General features: G+C 39.9%; 2 protein-coding genes across 3 annotated transcripts in view; one reads left to right on the forward strand and one right to left on the reverse strand.

The window, feature by feature from the left end:
• LOC119489592 (poly(rC)-binding protein 4-like) overlaps nt 1-18,382 on the reverse strand; it is a 42,397-nt gene that overhangs the window by 6,468 nt on the left and 17,547 nt on the right. The window contains exons 4-12 of one of the 2 annotated variants that reach the window (XM_037772248.1): nt 18,299-18,331; nt 15,489-15,605; nt 11,446-11,577; nt 8,910-9,038; nt 7,662-7,736; nt 4,919-4,990; nt 2,744-2,800; nt 2,574-2,649; nt 2,034-2,083 (exon numbers count right to left, since the gene is read on the reverse strand). In XM_037772248.1, the coding sequence (XP_037628176.1) occupies nt 2,034-2,083; nt 2,574-2,649; nt 2,744-2,800; nt 4,919-4,990; nt 7,662-7,736; nt 8,910-9,038; nt 11,446-11,577; nt 15,489-15,605; nt 18,299-18,331 (741 nt within the window). The remainder of the gene's footprint in view (nt 1-2,033; nt 2,084-2,573; nt 2,650-2,743; nt 2,801-4,918; nt 4,991-7,661; nt 7,737-8,909; nt 9,039-11,445; nt 11,578-15,488; nt 15,606-18,298; nt 18,332-18,382) is intronic. The other variant, XM_037772249.1, reaches the window with a different exon arrangement.
• The window catches only part of LOC119489590 (dystroglycan-like), a 73,936-nt gene that overhangs the window by 4,218 nt on the left and 51,336 nt on the right, over nt 1-18,382 (forward strand). The window lies entirely within an intron of this gene.

An 18,382-nucleotide genomic window follows, 5' to 3' on the forward strand; every position in this document is an offset into this window, starting at 1 on the left:
ATAAATTGCAGCACAGTTTAAGAGGAGACACCCCAGGGTAAAAGGTTAAAAAAAAACGAATATATACCATCATGAAACTTCTCCAGTTGACTACTTATATTAAGACAATTATTTTTTGTTTCACAAGTTTTCTGAGAATTTGTTTAAATATGCAAATGAGGCGTTATCTTGTTAATGTTTTCTAATTTGCATACATTTCCAGAACAGAAATCTGAACATTTGATACAACCAGGTTCAAAATTCTTGTTTCATTTTGTTGACATAATAGAGTAAAAGGTTTTTACAGAGGGAATTTTGGATATCTCTTTTTATCACTCCTTAAATCAGAAAATACTGTCAAAAGTCATTCAAAAAAATAATAATAATGTTTTGCCATGTTTTAGGAATAAAATGTTATATAATTCAGGCTATGAATATATCGCTCTATATATATAGAGAGAGATATATAGATAAAAAAATAGATAAATTGTAGTTAAATAAACACCTAAATGTGTATTTTGGATGTTTTCGATCCACTAGTCTGAGAGAAGATGTGTTATGGAAGCAAAATCTAAAAATCTAAAAATGTTTTTGCCTGGGGTGTCTCACCTTAAAGCATAAGACTGATAATTTTCTATTTTTGTTATTTGTAACAAATCTAGGGTTGACCTGAATGCTTTGAAGATTTGAAGCTTCGAAGCTTCAACCGTTGCCATGGTAATTGCTCTCCAAATCAGTATTTGAATGTTTTTTTTTTTTTTTTATATAAGTATGTAATGATAATGTATAAATCCTAAAATAGCCCATGATATAAGGAATAGGTGCGTGTGTGTACAGTAGTGCGGCAGCAGCACTGTCCCGAAGCTTAGAATACCTTCGGGACAGCTCTAAACAAATCCCATGAAAAGACCAAAATAATCTTAAAACACACCAGTGAGCCACACTGTTGCACTGTTGCTGGTTAACATGCTCCTTTGCTGTAGTTTATTTTGAGTCAATCCCACATACACCGTCCTGCTGCTGTAAATACTCACAGGCGTGTATAAATCTGCAGTTGAAAATAGTCCCCAGCAAATGCGCTCCTGCATCATCCTTTGCTCCTGTTTGAGTCATATTTGCTGCTGCAGCTGTTTTAGAAAATTTCTTAGCCTTTTTTAAAAAAAAAAATGAAACTATATATTTGTGACCCGATTTTGAAAGATTTATGACCTCATTAGGAAGTAATGCGTTTCAGGAAGTCCTTGAGAAATGGACGTATACATTGTTTTGTTATGGTCTTTTCATAGGATTTGTTGACACTGAGAAAAATACATTAAAAAATGTCGACCGTATCCTTTAATTTCCTAAATATTTCATTCTTATGGGTGAACGTGGTTCTGTTTTTATACTGGATACAAGAGCTGCAAATTAAATCATAAATCATAAATGGCTTCATTATAAATTTGACTTGAGAAGAGAGCTTTCTCTCAGTTTTCCAAATGAAATACAATATGAGGCAAATTACAGTTAATAGCCAGATGCTCTCTGTTCAAACCAGCCAAACTGAATACTAGAGCGACTAGAGCGATCATCTGAAAGGGAAATGTAGAACGACTTCATTTTGAAGTGAATCTATGCATTATGATTTCCCCTCTCAGATTGGAGAGACGTTTCATCAAACCCTGGTGGAGACTAAGTGAAGAGGGAAAGGATCTTTGTCTGTTTTCTTATTGGCTGTTTTGACAGCAGACAGCCTCTAAGTAGGTCAGGGAACATGAGAGGATTTACTGAGCACTCATGGGAGTCACTCTAAGACACTGCAACTGCAGCCCAGACAATAATGCGAAAGGATCCATATCAGTCTAGAATCCCTTTAACCTTGGGTTAGTTTGAGGTTAGAATAATGAGGATAATTAGGACGTTGCCAACATGTCTCTCGTCTCTTTTGAAGTCACACCAGACGTCTTTGCATTTGCAGCTACCGCATCCGAAATCACCTGCTCGCCTTGTGCTGTGTGCATGTGAGATGATTTCCTGTTGTGAAGAATAAAAATGTATATGTTGCTTCTGCTTACATCATTGGGAATAAGCAGTTCCTGAGATGTCTGAGTGTTGGAGTCCATCCCTGAGGAGAGAGAGCACAGACTGAATAAAATTGACGTATCAGACATTTGACGATTCATTCAACTCCTTTAGTTAGTGAAGCCACACAAACTGGCATTGCTGGAAAAACCCTTTGAGCGAGGAACCGCTAGATATAGTAAAGCAGTTAATTTCCATTTTAATGGACTGGTGTTTAACACGGCACTCATTCTTCTCCTTCTCCCAGCTCTCCGACTCTGCGGAACGTATCATTTCACATAATAGTTTCTATGAGGGAGCTATAAAGCCTCGTCTCCTCCTTCCTCACTGACACAAGCACATTATCAGTGCGGCTAATGACAGCAAGCCTTTATTTCTCAGGTCTAAAGGCAGGTTGAAAATCTAGTTACAGATGGAGGAGCGATGATAAAACTCTGCAAGCTGCTTATTTTATTTGAAAAATTGTTTAATTAAACCATTTGTTTGAGTGAGGAGATATAATCCAGAGCAAATATTATTACTGCTTTACATACCAGGTATGATAGTCGAAGTAGGCTGGGCCATTGGACTCAGGCCTTGCTGCATTGACAGCTGGTGTAGCTTGGCCATCTGTAAAACAGAAAGCAGAATGCAGTGTACACTAAACCATAAACTACTCATGTTATATTCATTTATAATATTTCCACAAATGGCCGTACTGTACCTCTGAGTGTGGAATGCCATATTGGTTTTGCAAAGTGTAGGCCTGAAAGACAGCATCCTGCATTAGGTAAATTACAGCAATAAAACATCACACACAGGCAATAAATCCACAGCCTCTTAATGGAAGTGCTTCTCTATCAATACATGCCTGATTTGTTTTTCAGAATAAGAGAAATGAGCGTTTATAGTTCAGAACTTAACATACTTTCTGATTTACTCCTCTCTACCAATGCATGTTTCATAGTTTGGGTTTTATTTGTCCGGGATTTGAGATATCAATTTCTGAAATTTCTGCCTGGTGAATTGAATTTTGCTTGTGGTTCTCACAGCAGCATTAAAAATGGCATAAAAAAGATTCAGCAACAACATCTCTTTCCAAACACAGTGTCCCTGTTTGTCTGAATAATCCTCAAACCTCAGTGTGAACAGTTATACAGACTATAAGTAGCTCCGGTGATCTGGACTATTCTGATAAACCAAAATCAGCTTTACTTCCCCAAACAATGCCACTGCTTAATGTTAAAAATAGAATTGCAAAATGAACCATTTTTCCCTTACATACAATAAATAATTTCTGACCTACTAAAACCCCATGTCAGTGTAGTAGTAAGTACTGAAGTGGTAACCGTTCCCTTGCAAAGCTTGGCTTGCACATTTGATGAAGGTGTTAAAATACATAAATTAACATTAAGTATTGTTATTACACTAAATAATTAACTATTTCCTGTGTTATATGTTCTATTGTCTAATATATTGTTTCTATTTGCCAAAAAGTAAAAGGGTTTCTATTTCGGTTGCTATACTCGACACAGTCGGTCGCTATACTCGACCCAGCTGGTTGCTATACTGTACAAGGACAGATTAGAAACGACCATCATAGCAAATGTTAATTTATTTCTTCTTGAAATACTAATTAAAACAGAAAACAATTATATGAAGTCATCAGGAACAAATTGATTGACAAAGTCATGAAAAACTGTAATGAATGAATAAAGCACCTGTGAGATATGACAGAGTAAACCTCTGGGGTCTGCATGTTTTTTGAGCTATTAAAGAGGGCCAAGGGTCTCCAGGATCCCAAACAGAAGATTAGGATTACATTTTCAAAACAAAATTCCCTTCACCTCCACTGTATTGGGATGGTAACAAACACCTGCACGCTCAAACATCTCAAAACCAGGACATATAAAGCTTAAACTATCTGCATGGTTATATACCACTAGAGAGAATTTAATCTTTTTCTTTTATCTGTAATTTGAGTGCCCTGACCCTTTTTAAATGATTTGCTAAAAGCACGTATTGCTTATAAATAGTTCATCTTTTGTGCTGTAACAAATAATTTGTGCAATCCTGCCTGTTGGCTGCATTATCTCTATCTCTACCTGCAGGATCGCCCATCCCCCCCCAAGATCTTAAATAATGCAGACTCACATATGTTAAGCCCTTTTTTCTCTCACTCCATTCATCCATATTTAACTTAATTTCTATCCATCCATTTATCTCTCTATTCTAACTCAATTTTGCTTGACGCCAGCTGTCTGGCCACTATTACCAGTCCATCCTACATGGTCATAAACTGGCGAGGAGAGCTCGGCCGTTACAGTGAATCATACATTAGAGTTGCGTTTATACAGGAAAGCACAAAAACACAACACATTAATAGCAATTATCTTTCAATTTACAGCATGAGTGATCTAAATTGTGAAGTCTTTTATATTTTACTACCCACAGTTTATGTATTTTTTCCAATCTAGGGCTAATTTGTCAGAGGCTGCTTTTTCCGTTCTGATATTATGACGGTATCTGCTATTGCTGTCATGGGAGGAATATTCCTAAAGCCGAAATGTTTCTGGTGCAGAGCTAGGCAGGACTAAAAAAAGAGAGTGTGGTGGTGGTGTGTGTGATGGCATCGTGTTTCAGAAGGGGTTATAGCTCTTATGACAGGGTAGAACAATAGCTGCAGCTTACGCTCAGCTGTTGTTTTTAATGCCTCCAGCCAGATGATGGACTGTGTAAATTTGGACATAGCATACAACCCTCAGATCCTCACAGCCCTGAAACACATTCCTGCTCTGTGCAGTGAAGTTTAATACCAGCTTCTGGAGAGATTTTTTATATTTTATAATCAGAAGAATGGAGATTATCTGCAGACTTCACATTAATGAATGTCCATTACCTGCTGGAGGTCCAGGCCACCCTGGGTGACGGAGTACAGAGGGTGAGGTGCATATTCTGACGCCTCATACACCTACAAACACACAAGAGAAGCACAAAAGGAAAATATGCAGCTCATTACTGAAATATCTGCATGTTTATAAAGCCCAGACAGTCATTATTTTTGCAATGGAAGTGATGATTAGTGAGAGTAAATGTGTTCTTACCAACTGAAACCCTCCATGGTAAATGTGATGTAAAAATAATGAATAAAAACTTCCATTTTCATTTTTTTCCCCCGCTTGCTTTTTCGTTACAGATCAAATTTGGTCTGAGATGGGCTCTCAAGGCTGCATTTCTGACACTTCAACACACCTAACAGGCTTATAGGCCGTGACTCATCCGCAGACCCTTTCCCATTCCACTTCATTTTCTCCTCTGACAAATTATACAAACATCCCCTATCACTGCGCTGCCTTCATTAAAGCCATCTCCCAGTGACCAAGACCTCTCCCCGGGTTTAATTTGATAGCTTATTATGGGGAATATCAAAAACACAAAGCCATTCCATAAATTGACCAGAGTCTGAGGCAGCACAAACACTGTCAGAACTGCTGACAGCTATGCAGAATATCTGACTGCTGCTGTAGCCAGAGGAGACGGCAGGTCTCCAGTCTCGCTCGCTAATCTTGTGACTTGGTCAATGGGAGGGTGGATATCTGTGACTTCTCAAACAGCAGCGTCTATACCACTCAACCCCTCCCTCACATACATGACACACGACACACACTAAAAAAGCACCCGATCCCCCACCAGGGAGCACCTACATGAGTCTTGTTTCCCCAGAGTGAGCCAAGAACTTCAATGAACGATTGGATCATTGGCGATACCTTCTCCAAACAGTCTCCAATGACCATTTGTAGTTTTGGGTGTCAGCCCCAAATGATTCTCAAACTTTTCAGCTGTGCTAGCAGTACGGCTGGATGACTTTGTCGGTCGGTCGGCATTCATTTAGCGCCACCAGCAGGTCAAAGTTTTCTCTTATTCTGTGTCTAGCGCCACAACGAGGTTGACATTTGTAGTATTGAGTGAAATGTCTCGACAACTATTGGATGGACTCAGTGGGCTACCTCCGGGTCTGTAAAGTGAAGCCAGTGCGGAAGTGCCTTAAACTTGCATTCTTTCTAATAGTGAGAAAATGAGCCTACTTCTAACTTGATTTACATTGTAAACATGAGTTTATGGTCTCAATCGCTAGTTTCAAGTCTTCTTCAACAAAGCATGATGTTCATTTAGTAAATTATGGTCCCATTTAGACTCAAATAGACCATAAAGCAGGGGATACTTTAGGGCGTGGCTACCTTGTGATTGACAGGTTGCTACCACGGCGTTGACCGGTCTGGGAGTTGTCTGTGTTTTCGTCTTACAAATTTGACCCTTTCACAGTGGGTTTTCAGTTCATTAAAGTAATTAATAACCTTTTTGGTTGCATGAAAACGTCTTATTCAGCGTTTGGTTGTTCTTGTACTCGTGTCACTTCTGGTTGCAAGAAAACAAGATGACGACGGCCAAATACTAAGATTGCGACGGCCAAAATGCCGAACTCGCGACTTCAACACGGCAGTCCACAAACCAATAGGTGACGTCACAGTGACTACGTCCACTTCTTATACACGGATGGACTGCTATGATTTAGTTCAGATATTCATGTTCTCCTCTGGGTAAATTGTAATAATTTTGGTAATCCATTCATTTTTCTTCTAGCACCAACATCAGGTCAAATTTTTTAAAATTTCATTCAACTTTGATTCATAACCAAATACCTGCAAAATGGTGGCAAATGGCTGTGTTATGCTAGAAAATAAATAAAAAAGAGAGCTAGAGAGAGGAGTTCAAACCCTGCTTACTTTCTCACACAGCTGGCCGATCACGTGTGTTAAGTGGGTGTGAATGTCGGATGGCTGGTTTCGGAAGGTCACAGAAATTGTCAGACACACCCCCAAGCAGTTCCGATGAAGCATACTGCCGTCTGAATGACACACTCATCATCCTCAGCTGTGTTTAGTGCTAAGTAATTAGCAAATGTTAGCATGCTTACACATAAAACTAACCATTGACCGCACTGCTGCGACCAAGTGTAGCCTCACAAAGCTGCTAACATGTCTGTAGACTCTTGGACTTGTTATTCATGACTTACTAATATTAACTCATCCTCCACCTTCTTGCAAACTATATTCATTTTCAAAAACTATTAATAGAGTTGGAAACATTAGTAACAATCAAGCCAAATTGTTATTATTTTCAAAAAAATATGATCAAGAACATGGACTGCATGTATCATTTCACCTTAACACAAGTTTCTGTTGAGCAAATTGCTCAAACTGGCACCAAAGACAGATCTCCCACAATATTGGCACTAAACCCGAGAGCAAGATCATCATATTTTTTTTTTTACTAGTCCAAAAAACTGCACAGCAGTGCTTCTCTGCTCTCCAGTAAAGCTTCTCTCCTGGGTGCAGCTAGTGCAGGGTAAAAACCACAGCAAAACCAAAAGAAATAAAAAATGCAGTGCACACCAGGATATTGGCATTGATTTTTTTTTTGGTTTACTCTTTCTTTTACTGGTGTTAACTTGACGTACATCACCTCTTCTTCTTTTCTCCTCTGTCATAAATATGTGTTCATCTTGTACGCAACAGTCTAGTAAAGCACAGTTTGAGAACCACTGTGCTAGATCCCGACATGTATGTAGTAGAATCTCTCACCTGGTTCCCTGCGATGAGGAGAGCAGCTGGGGAGGGGCTCGGCCGGTAGGGGATGGTGGCACCCTTTGGGGGAGACTTAAAAACAAGACAAGAGTCAGAGGTTGTAATAAACATAAATCTCATAGACATGAATAATCTACTCTGAAATGACGTCAAAGAGTGAGACACTTAGTGCAAATGGTGTGCAACTCTTTGGTACATTAAGATACAATAACAATTAATGACGAGCTAAACTGCTAATGACACTGACATTATTCCCTTCCTTGTTTTCCTTTTGATAATATTAGTCATTCATTGAATTATTGAAGCCGTGTAGTGCGAGCTCTTTGTGGATAATAGCTCTGAGCTTTAGTTTGCATCGGAGCTGCTGGCTCTGCAGTGGTGTGCCCTCTGGATAAATCAAGCATCCACTGACAAGGAGACATTTGAAGATAAAATTCTTCAAACACCAATGAGAAAAGCAGATTATACAGAGTACATGACGCCGTATATCTTATCGAGCAACTGCAATGTTGGCGATACTGTTTTGGGGTTTAAGATGTAGAGCATCTTTTCTGCGGGAGCAGTCACAGCAAATTCTTTGTATAACTTTGCATAATTTAAATCTCGGAGCCAACGGGAAGAAGCCGCTGGTACAGAATCCTAATGAAACTCGCAAGCCTTTGAAGAAAGCCCTGGAAAACTGGATCAAACTAGCAATTAGTCAGTCAGGTCCAGCTGCAATGCTAAAACAAAAGGGACTTGTGCACTTCCATGAACACACAGGGAGAAACTGTGCTCGGGGTTGTTTTTCTCTCATCATCTCCTCGATTTTCTCAAGAGAGCTGTTGTCTAAAGGTGGACAGATTTTGCTGCAGGCCAGTTTGTTTTCTCTTAGCAGCTTAGTGTCCTCTCCAACAATACTGAGCTCTGACCCGAGAGCTGCACCTTTCGACTCCTTCCGATGAAAAGGAATTATGCACTTCCTTGATATATCCTGTGTTAGATGAGGATGATGCTACAGAATCTGTGTTCAGCTGTCGATTTCAGTCATAGATGGCATTACATAACACAGAAGACTAACACAGCCTACTAAAAATGCATTAACTCCTGCTGCAGCGGAATAGACAATAACTGCTGGTGAGATGAAAACATGCACGTCAATGGCAATAATTTCCTTCACGTAGCTGCAGCAGCAGAGTTCTGACAACATGTCAGCTCTAGGTGTGGGTATGTGGAGTAAAGAGAGGAATATGGTATGCTTCCTACCTCCAGGATTACTGTGCAGATGAGCCTGACACACTGGATTACAGACTCCTGATTCCCAGATATCGTCACCCCTCGCTCAGTGGAGTTGGGCAGCAAATCCCCTGCCACCTGTATCTGAGCTCCGGTGCTCTGCAAATGATAGGGGTTTTAGAAAAAAAGATTAGTTTGATTCCGGAGATAAGACAGGCCGTTATTACTCTGCCATGGCTCCTTTCTGTGCCTCCTTCCTTCCTGCTGGCTTTGCTGAACTTATATTTTAAACCTCTACTGACGGAGACTGGCCACGCTGTAGTGTGTTTAACGTCAAGTCCTGTCAGGTTAGAGATAAATGAAGTCACCCATGGTCAGCAGATGTAATTCCCCTCAATTTTAGCTGATGTATTCCTAATATAGCATGTCTGCAGGCAAGAAGGACTGCTTGTGAAGATTTATGTACATTTGTTGATGTCTCTATCAGACTTGGAGGCCATTGTTGAACCACACACATCACAAAATGCCTCTGTATGCGTCCTGTAGCAACCAAACAAAACAAATCTGTTACTGAAACCAATTTGGGTTATGAACACAACAAGAAAATCCGTCTAACCGCAGAAAATCAGCTGGATGCCAAAACCCGTGAAAGTAAAATAAGAGGGACACTATTAGTAGATGAGCACAGAGCTAAAGTTACAGTGTCGGACGTCTCTGGCAACAGATCTAATACGTTTAATCCTAATGTTTCAACTGGGCCTAAATGTAGTCAGGAGTTTTTCCCTTTCAAAGTTGCCACTGCTGAGTCATACTGTTTGTTGTTATCTATCCGGACTGCATTGTCTCACTAATTTCCTGCCTTAATAGCCTAAATCCAATTTTAGTCTGGTGCCAACCTAAGTGCAGATACCACCACTTTGGTCCAGATGGAAATATCTAGTGTATGGATAGACATGAAACTCTGTTCAGACAGTCATGGTCCCCAGAGGATGAACCACAATGACTCTGGTGATCTCCTGACTTTTCATCTAGCGGCACCTGAAGGTTGACATTTGTGGTTTTGAGTGAAATGTCTCAACTATTGGAAAACATATAATGAAGTTTGGTACACGCATTCATGTTCCCCGCAGGAGATTTGATGATCCCCTGACTTTTTATATAGCACCATCTTTAGGTCAAAATTTGAAGTTATCCAATACTTTGGTTTATCATCAAATACCTGCAGAATGAATGGCATTCCCATCAGCCTCTGCTGTACTTTGTGTTTGCTGCTATGCTAACAAATGTTAGCATGCTAACCAGATAAAGTAAGATAATGAACGTGGTACACATTATACTGTGGAAACCGCTTATAGTGATCAACTGCTTACATGGAACAAAAAGCTTGGGACAGAATCGTTCCTATACAAATGCTGTTTAAACCATTTTCTAATAGTAATCAAGTAGTTCACTTACAGTGTTCATTTTGGGTCTTTTCATACAAAACATATGGAAAGAATTTTTTTTTTTTTTTCACATTAAATATTTATATTAAAATACAGTTTATTTTCAGGCCTGAAACCACCACAAAGCTGTGGCTCAGTAGCCCATTTGCACTATTGAAGTTACTGTATTTGTAAACAGCACAATATTGTTTTAGGCTATAACCTAATTATAATTTCAAGTACAGTAAACCATATTTTCTATACTGTACTGTATTATAGTGTATGTGAATTATACACAGTACAGTAAGTTAATTTGTACAGTAATTTGAAATGTATTTGAAACAGCTGTACTGTATTTTGAAACATAAAATTCAGTCATTACTTCATATTCATGTAATGAATATACAAATGTCAATTAGATGGTAATCTGCATGAGAAATAACAAAAAAAGAAAAGAAATTCTGTTATAATAATCATCTGCTTATAGTGATCAATTTGACGTGGACAGATGTGATCCCTATAAGAGGTTTACACTGTACCTGCTAAACATCAGCATATTAGCTCTGCCATTGTGAGCATGTTGGCAACCGGACGTTGGCATTTAGCTCAAAGCACCGCAGTGTCCAAGCGTGGCCTCACAGAGCTGCTAGACTCTTTATTCACAACTTACTAATACTGCTAGTGCATCTTTATATTTTTGTATTTTATGTAAATCTGCTTTTTGACATATGTCACTCGTCTGTAACTCAAATGCAATTTGCATTTTATGATTTATGACAAATTATTCATACAGTTATTATTTTATACAATTTTGTTGCTGTAGATAAATATGAATACCACCTCTCTAAATTTATCATATTTATATACTGAATGAGAGCTTCTAATGCATACCTAAAATATATTAGTGCATGCAGGGGGACTTATACAAATTATTAGTGTAAGTCCTCCTGTTAGTGACTATAGGGCAGAAAACAAAGCAGGTCAAATAAACCCGTGGAAAATGAAATATCTCTCCCTTCCAGCTGCAGTTTATTTTCCCTCATCTATAGAAGCAGATTTGTCCTCTTCATATTTTAGTGTTCGTCCAGCCTGTGCAGCAAGGACGTGGAGGATGGGGTAGATTTTCTGTTCTGGCTGCTCACCTCTCTGATCTCCTTTATCTTTGCCCCTCCCTTCCCGATGAGAGAGCCACACTGGCTGGCAGGGATGACCAGCCGCAGGGTGACTGGTGGCTTGGAGCTGATGGTGCCGTTGGCCACCAGCGCAGTCAGGTCCTGGAGGGAGATGAAAAAATGTGGTGAGAGGAGGAAAGAGAGGAGGAAAGAGAGGGGAGAGAGAGTCCCAGAGGGAGAGATCAGGCAGCAGGGGTCAAGGTGGAAATGGAGGGAGAGAAAAGCTACTGGAGGGTTTTTATCTCCAATAATTAGGAGTAAAGAGGAGTTGAATTTAAATCCAGTTCGTGTTATTGCTTTGGTATATTGGTGCATAAACATTAGGGGTGGGAAAAAAATAGATTCACCTACTGTATGTATTGCGATTGTTTTTTTTGGTATGATTTTAAAATAGATTTTTTTAATGCCAGAATTAATATATTTGCTTCATTTGAGTTTATGCGGCGGTAGAGGGAAGTTACCGCTTTTATTGTTGTAGTCAGAATAAGGTGACTTCATATCTGTTCCGTATCCGTCAACCAAAACAAACCACAGCTGCCCAAAACGGCGGAGGGTCGGCGTGGATACGACTTGAACCCTCACATGTTAGATCCACAGTGGTAAACACTAAACATACAGTAAAGTATGGAAACACTTTGTGTCGTCCCAGCCCTAATAAACATAGTACAAGAAAATGAAATTAAAATTAAAAGCAAGTATTGCAAAAAATCAAAAAAACATAAATGTAGAATGGAGTTGGGATGAACCAATCCCAACGCAGCCAAGCTCAAGTTCTACTGCACCGACATGAATTGAACATGAAAAAAATCATATAGGATCCATACTGGAAGTGGCAGGTGGAGCTAAGAGCGATCCAGCATCTGTACTAATTAACCTCAGTATCTGTATGTTTCACTATGTGCTGGGAGTCCACAGGAGGCCGGCCAGCTATGTAGGAGAAGTGGTTCAGTCCTGTGTGGGGTCTTAAAAGGCTGTTCAATCATTCATATGAACTGCTGAATTCTCCATGAAAGGGGAACGTCAACTGCAGCACCAGCTGTGTGCAAATCATGCTTTGAGATTTTCACTCTGCTGCATGTATTTGAGCTAGGACATATTGTCCATATGTCCTTCCTACTGCAAGCACACTGAACCTGCTCACCTTGGGGGTTCTTTCCACTGATCTTTTGAAAAGAACTGAATGAGAGGATATAATGTGAAGATATATATATATATATATATATATATATACATGTACAGATTCACAGTACATTCATTTTCATTTCCTTGGTCTTTTTTCTTGTAATCTAATGAAACTGCAATGAGATGTTCCTTTAAACTGTCAGGAATGTTGGACACACACTGAGGAAAACTCTTGAGAGACTGAAAAAATTAAATGAAAAATCCTTTTAAATTTCTAAAGTTTGATAGATCATGGTTGGTATGGTTCATTTTAAAGGTATACAACAAAATCTAATGATAGAACTCAGTTATTTATCATCAAACCCTCGGTAGATAAAGTTAAAATGCATATCAACATATGCGACTGACAAAGTCTGATGACAATAACAGCCCCAGAAAGAATGGGTGCAGAACATGTCTGTTATCTACAGTAGCCTATATAATGAATGGTATGTATTTGGATCAAGAGCCTCACTGGTTTGATGAGTGTTTTTACAGTGCAGGTAGCAAACATCCTGTGTCTGCTCTCCGGTGGGTGGAGATTGAGCTTTTAATTAATGAACAGTGTGTCTCTGTGAACCTTTGAAATGTAAATACGCTGCGCTGTCTCTCTTCCCATCAGAGTTCAACCCACAACAAAAATGTGTGACAGAATGCAGAGCTCGTTGCTTGTTTTTGAACGGTTTGTGTTCCAGTAAAATTAGCAGAGTTTGACTTAAGGGGGGGGCAGTGTAACCTCAAGGGATTTTATCCATGAAGGGAGCTGCAAAATGCTTCCAATAACTGTGAACTTTGTATTTGAAAAGCATATTCAGATGTGGCTCTGTGCTCCGTGTCTATATTTAGTGAGGCGGATCAGGCTCTCTGACGTCTCGTCTCATTAGAAGAGGGGCACGTAGCTCGTCTGTACAATCACAAGACTCTCTGCGTCATTTTCTTGATTTGATCTAAAAATATGAGCCACATCTTAACAACTGTGAACGTTCCCATACTTCCCTGTGACAGCGAAAAAAAAAAAAAAGAGAAACTCTCAAAGCGAATTGGCGGAAATTATACAGCGGGTAACACAAGCACTGCTCACACAAAGAGTAGCTGGGCTTAAATCCCCAAAGCATATTGTGTTGCTTGCAGGATATGGACTCCAACACAGACAGATTATGTGGCTTTCACGCATGCTGTGCCTCGACACCTGGGAACAAAATACATGCATCATACTGTACTGCATGTAGTGAATTTCTTTCAAATTATCATAATAATAATTTGCATAAACGTGTATTTTTGCGTTCATGTGGCAGCCATTGGGGAAAACTTCATTCGTAAAACACGGACAGAAACACACACAAGTGATCAACTGCCAAATGAAAGTGTGCCTGTGTGTAATCATAAACTATTGAGACCAAAACAAATGCCAAGTTTAATACTCAATGGCCAAAAAGCAGATTATTCCCCCTTTGTTTTTAATTAAATGTGTCACATATACAATAACTCAACTATGCCGGAAGAAGCGGCGCGCAGTGGGTCAGCCAACACGTTGCCATGGTAACGCAAGAGTTTCAGGGTTGAGAGAGGTGAGTGTGAAAGATCTTTAATGAATACGGCACTGTGCTCCCAGCCAGCATGTGTTTACTGAAGGCTGTCGACCTGAGCGGGAAGCTCAGCTGTTTCCTTGCCAGAGCGTACCCTGTGATGCTAAATCAGAGTGAGGACGGCTCTCATTCCACCATATTAATTAGTGCGGTGATGGACAGTCACCATGGGGACTAATAGCAAAAGGAACCTGTCATCTATAATTCATTAGTAGAGAAGGTATACAAATCCTTCTCATTAACAGGTACAAATTAGCATCATTTGTACTTTTGATGAGTGGACTGAACATGTGTTGCCAAGTAAAAGTATTTACATGACATGGCCCAACAATTAGGGATAAACCGATCCGACTTTTTCAGTCCTGATACCGATAGCGATACCTGGGCTTTGGGTATCGGCCGATACCGAGTACCGATCCGATACCAGAGTTTCATTAATAAGCTGTATGCCTCACTGTGTGGAAGTGACTGGGATCATTATTTTATGTGTAAGGCAACATCAGGCTTGACTTAAACATTGCTTTCCTAACTTTGTAAAACAAAATGTAACGACTAAATACACAGATATAAATTTACAGTTATTTTATTATCAAAATAATAAATCGTACACCAGTAACTTACTAAAAAAATCTTCAAAATTAACAGGAATTACAATTTAAGTGTAAACCTTTTAATGCAGCAACAAATTGGTCAAAACTTAACCAGGGATTCAAATTCCAGTATATAATGTATATAGTATATAATCATAGAATTGAATTGAATAGATCGTCCCCGTTGTCGCCAATACCTGATCCAGCTATTTGAGTCAGTATCGGCCCGATATCCGTTTCGGTATCGGTGCATCCCTACCAACAATAATGTAGTTGAACAACTTACTGTACAACACACATTACGTCATTCCTCTTACAATAGTCAAAAATGTTTTTTACAACAGCAGCTAAATCTACTTATCCCACATTTTCGTCTGCAGTGTAATCGTATCTGAAAGTGCTACGAAACACGGTTAAAATTTTGCCTCCCATCACTTCAGTTTAGTGTATAATCGATAGCAATAAAAGCACATTAGTGGTAATGTTGAGATGAAGCTCGGGAAATGATTTCTTGTAATAATGTGGTGAAATGGCTTCTTGCACTTTTTGCAGACTTCCAAAAAGCTTGCTACATACATGTTGTGATTGGTTTTCTCTGTTTATGAGACATGACGACATGAGCTGATTTCCCTCGTATGTGATACCAATGAGCGGCATGCATTACAGTTGCACTTACCTCCTCCAGTTTGTATGTGATCATGGTGAAAGCTCTGAAGACGCAGTCTGTGGAGCCGGTGATGGTGATGATCCTCTCTGGACAGGAGCCCTCTGAGATGTTGACCCGAGCGCTGCTCTGTGGGGGCCGAGGTCATTAGGTCAGTTAATGGTCTACATTGACGGAATAGTTTAAAATACACTTATTTGCTTTCTTGCCTAGAGGTAAATGAGTAGATATGTTAAATTTAAAGCTACTGCACAGCCAGCAGTTTGTTAACTTAGCTTAGCATAATGACTGTAATCAGGGGAAACAGCTAGTCTCTGTACAAAAGTTATGAAATCCACCTACCAGCACCCCTCATAATACCACAACTTGTTGTTTTCACTTACGCTGACTGTGTTACTTTTGGACAGAGCCAGGCTAGCTGTTTCCCTTCATTTCCAGTTGTTATGCTAAAATAAGATAACCTCATCTCATGCAAATGTCTTGAATTAAAAGAAAAAGGGCCAAACAAATCAAAATATTGGTTAATTGTGTATATTAGGGATGTCACGATACCAGACATTTAGAAGTCGATACCAATACCAGTGAAATTCCACGATTCTCGATGCCAATTTGATACGACAGTAAAAAACAAAAGTAAAACATTTAATCCCATGTTCTTTAACATACACTCCTTTATTACTGTTTGCATACTGTTTTTTGTTAGGAAGTTAATCAGGTCATAATTCCCTCTCTATTATTTATTTTATATTGCTGTGAAAACATCTCCTTCAAACAACTGTATTTTGCCCAATACTCATCTTCACTGAATAGAGCCTGAATGCATCATATGTAAATCAATGGTAACTCCCGTGTTGAAGCAGGACGAGAGCTAGTTAGCGGGAGCTGTTAGCTGTTAGCAGCCGGTAAGCAGCACAGTCCTGCACGGAGCTAACAGCTAACGTTAACTAGCTCTTGTCCTGCCGACATGGATCTCAAGCACTGACGGTACCTACAGTACTGTAGAAAAAAACGAGTACCGTCACATTTTCAGTATTTTGGCATCGACGTGACATCCCTAGAATATATCTTCATATACATACTAACCCTAACTTTACTAGAAACGGGGAAACAGCAAGTCTGACTGTCCAAAGATTAAAAAAAATCTGCCCATGAGAGCGGTATTGATCTTCTAATCTAACTCTCAGCATAGAAAGCAAACAAGCGTATCTCCCAAAATGTCAAACAATTTTGTTAATCTTCTTGTGTTCAAAGTGTTTAAAGTGACATACTGTACAATACAGCACAGCCATGGGATGGAGTAGTGACAGGAGGTAAAGGAGGTGAGACTGAAAGCTATAGAGCACATCTCTGTATCTCAGACTGACAGAGTAATAGAGTTTCTTCCCGGGGCATTGCCCTCGGATGACAAATCTCCTGCTCTCCTCCCCTTCCATTTTGTGTCCTTGAGTTGTAGTCACATGACCAGAGGCAGGACAGTGCTCTGAGCTGGGACATTTTCTCCAGTCACTCCAGTGAGTCATGCTCCCACTGTGACTGTAAAGGCCTGGGGAGTGGCTGACAGGATGAGGCTCATACAGCTGGGAAGTGACAAAGGCCAAAAAAACTGGCTGGCTGGATGAATGGATGGATGGCCACCATGGGTGAGCGGTTTATCCAGCAGCTCTGCGGGGCTGCGTTGTCCCATGACCTCACTATTCCTCTGTTTATCCATCTGCCTCATAAAGTACGACATAAAACCTTAGCAGCCAGAGGAAGAATCAAATGTACTGCCACGGTGTCAGCCTAATTACTTTTTAATACAAAGAGTCAACCAAGCGGCATTAGTTTGGCTGCACCCCTGAGATTTACAAAAAATGTAATGGAGGGGCAGACGGAGAAGAAGGAAGTTGTTTTAAGCAGTAAAAGAAAGAAAATGGATTTGGTGAGAGAGCAGCTAAAGGAGGGGTAGTGAATGATGGAGGGAGAGGATTTAAATTGAAAAGGTGCCTTTATTGCCCTAAAGGCATTTCGAACAATGTACCTGCTCTCTGTGTGCTTTACCGACTCAAAGCTCCCAAACAGGCAGACAGAACTGAGCTTTATTATTAATACATACAACTACCAGAAATCCTGACCAGAATTAGAGGCCCTCTGAGATTGAATTATTCTTGTTTTGACTGTATGGCATGCTGACACGCACACACACAAAAAACAATATCATCAATGGCAAATAGTATGCTGATGCAGATGATGAGAAGTTGTCGTTTTAAAGGTACAGTGTGTAGGATTTGGGACATCTAGTGGTGTGGTTGCAGATTACAACCGAGTACCCCTCCGCTCACTCCTCCCTTTCCAAGATTGAGGTAACGTGAGCCGCCGAATGCAAAACCGCGCTAACGCAGTTCGCCTCGCTCAGAGGCCATCCTTAATATAATAACACTATTATTAGGAGCAACGAAAGTCAGATGGCGGCTGGCGGTACCACGGTTTTGCACTCTGCGGCTCACGTTACCGCTTTTTCACAATCGGATCGGAGAACTACGGTGGCCTTCAGGTAACGTTAAAACGTGAAAGGCTCTATCTAGAGCCAGTGTTTGGTTTGTCCGTTCTGGCCTACTGTAGAAACATGGTGGAGCAACATGGTGAACTCCGTGAAGAGGACCCGCTCCCTATGTAGATATGTAGGGTTCATTCTAAGCTAACAAAAACATAACGATTCATAGTTTAAGGTGATTATACACTAATGAAAACATAGTAATGAATATTATATTCCATTTCTGCTAATAGATCCACCGAAATGTTACACACTGTTCCTTTAAAGCTCTCAATGGTGTACACAGTACCTCTTCTCGTATTCGTTTCACCGTCTCTCCTTTCTGGAAAAAAAGGGAAGATGAAGGACAGCTTTAAACAGAATCAAATGTGCT

The sequence above is a fragment of the Sebastes umbrosus genome, chromosome 6 (genome assembly GCF_015220745.1).
Source record: "Sebastes umbrosus isolate fSebUmb1 chromosome 6, fSebUmb1.pri, whole genome shotgun sequence".
Taxonomy (NCBI): Eukaryota; Metazoa; Chordata; class Actinopteri; order Perciformes; family Sebastidae; genus Sebastes; species Sebastes umbrosus.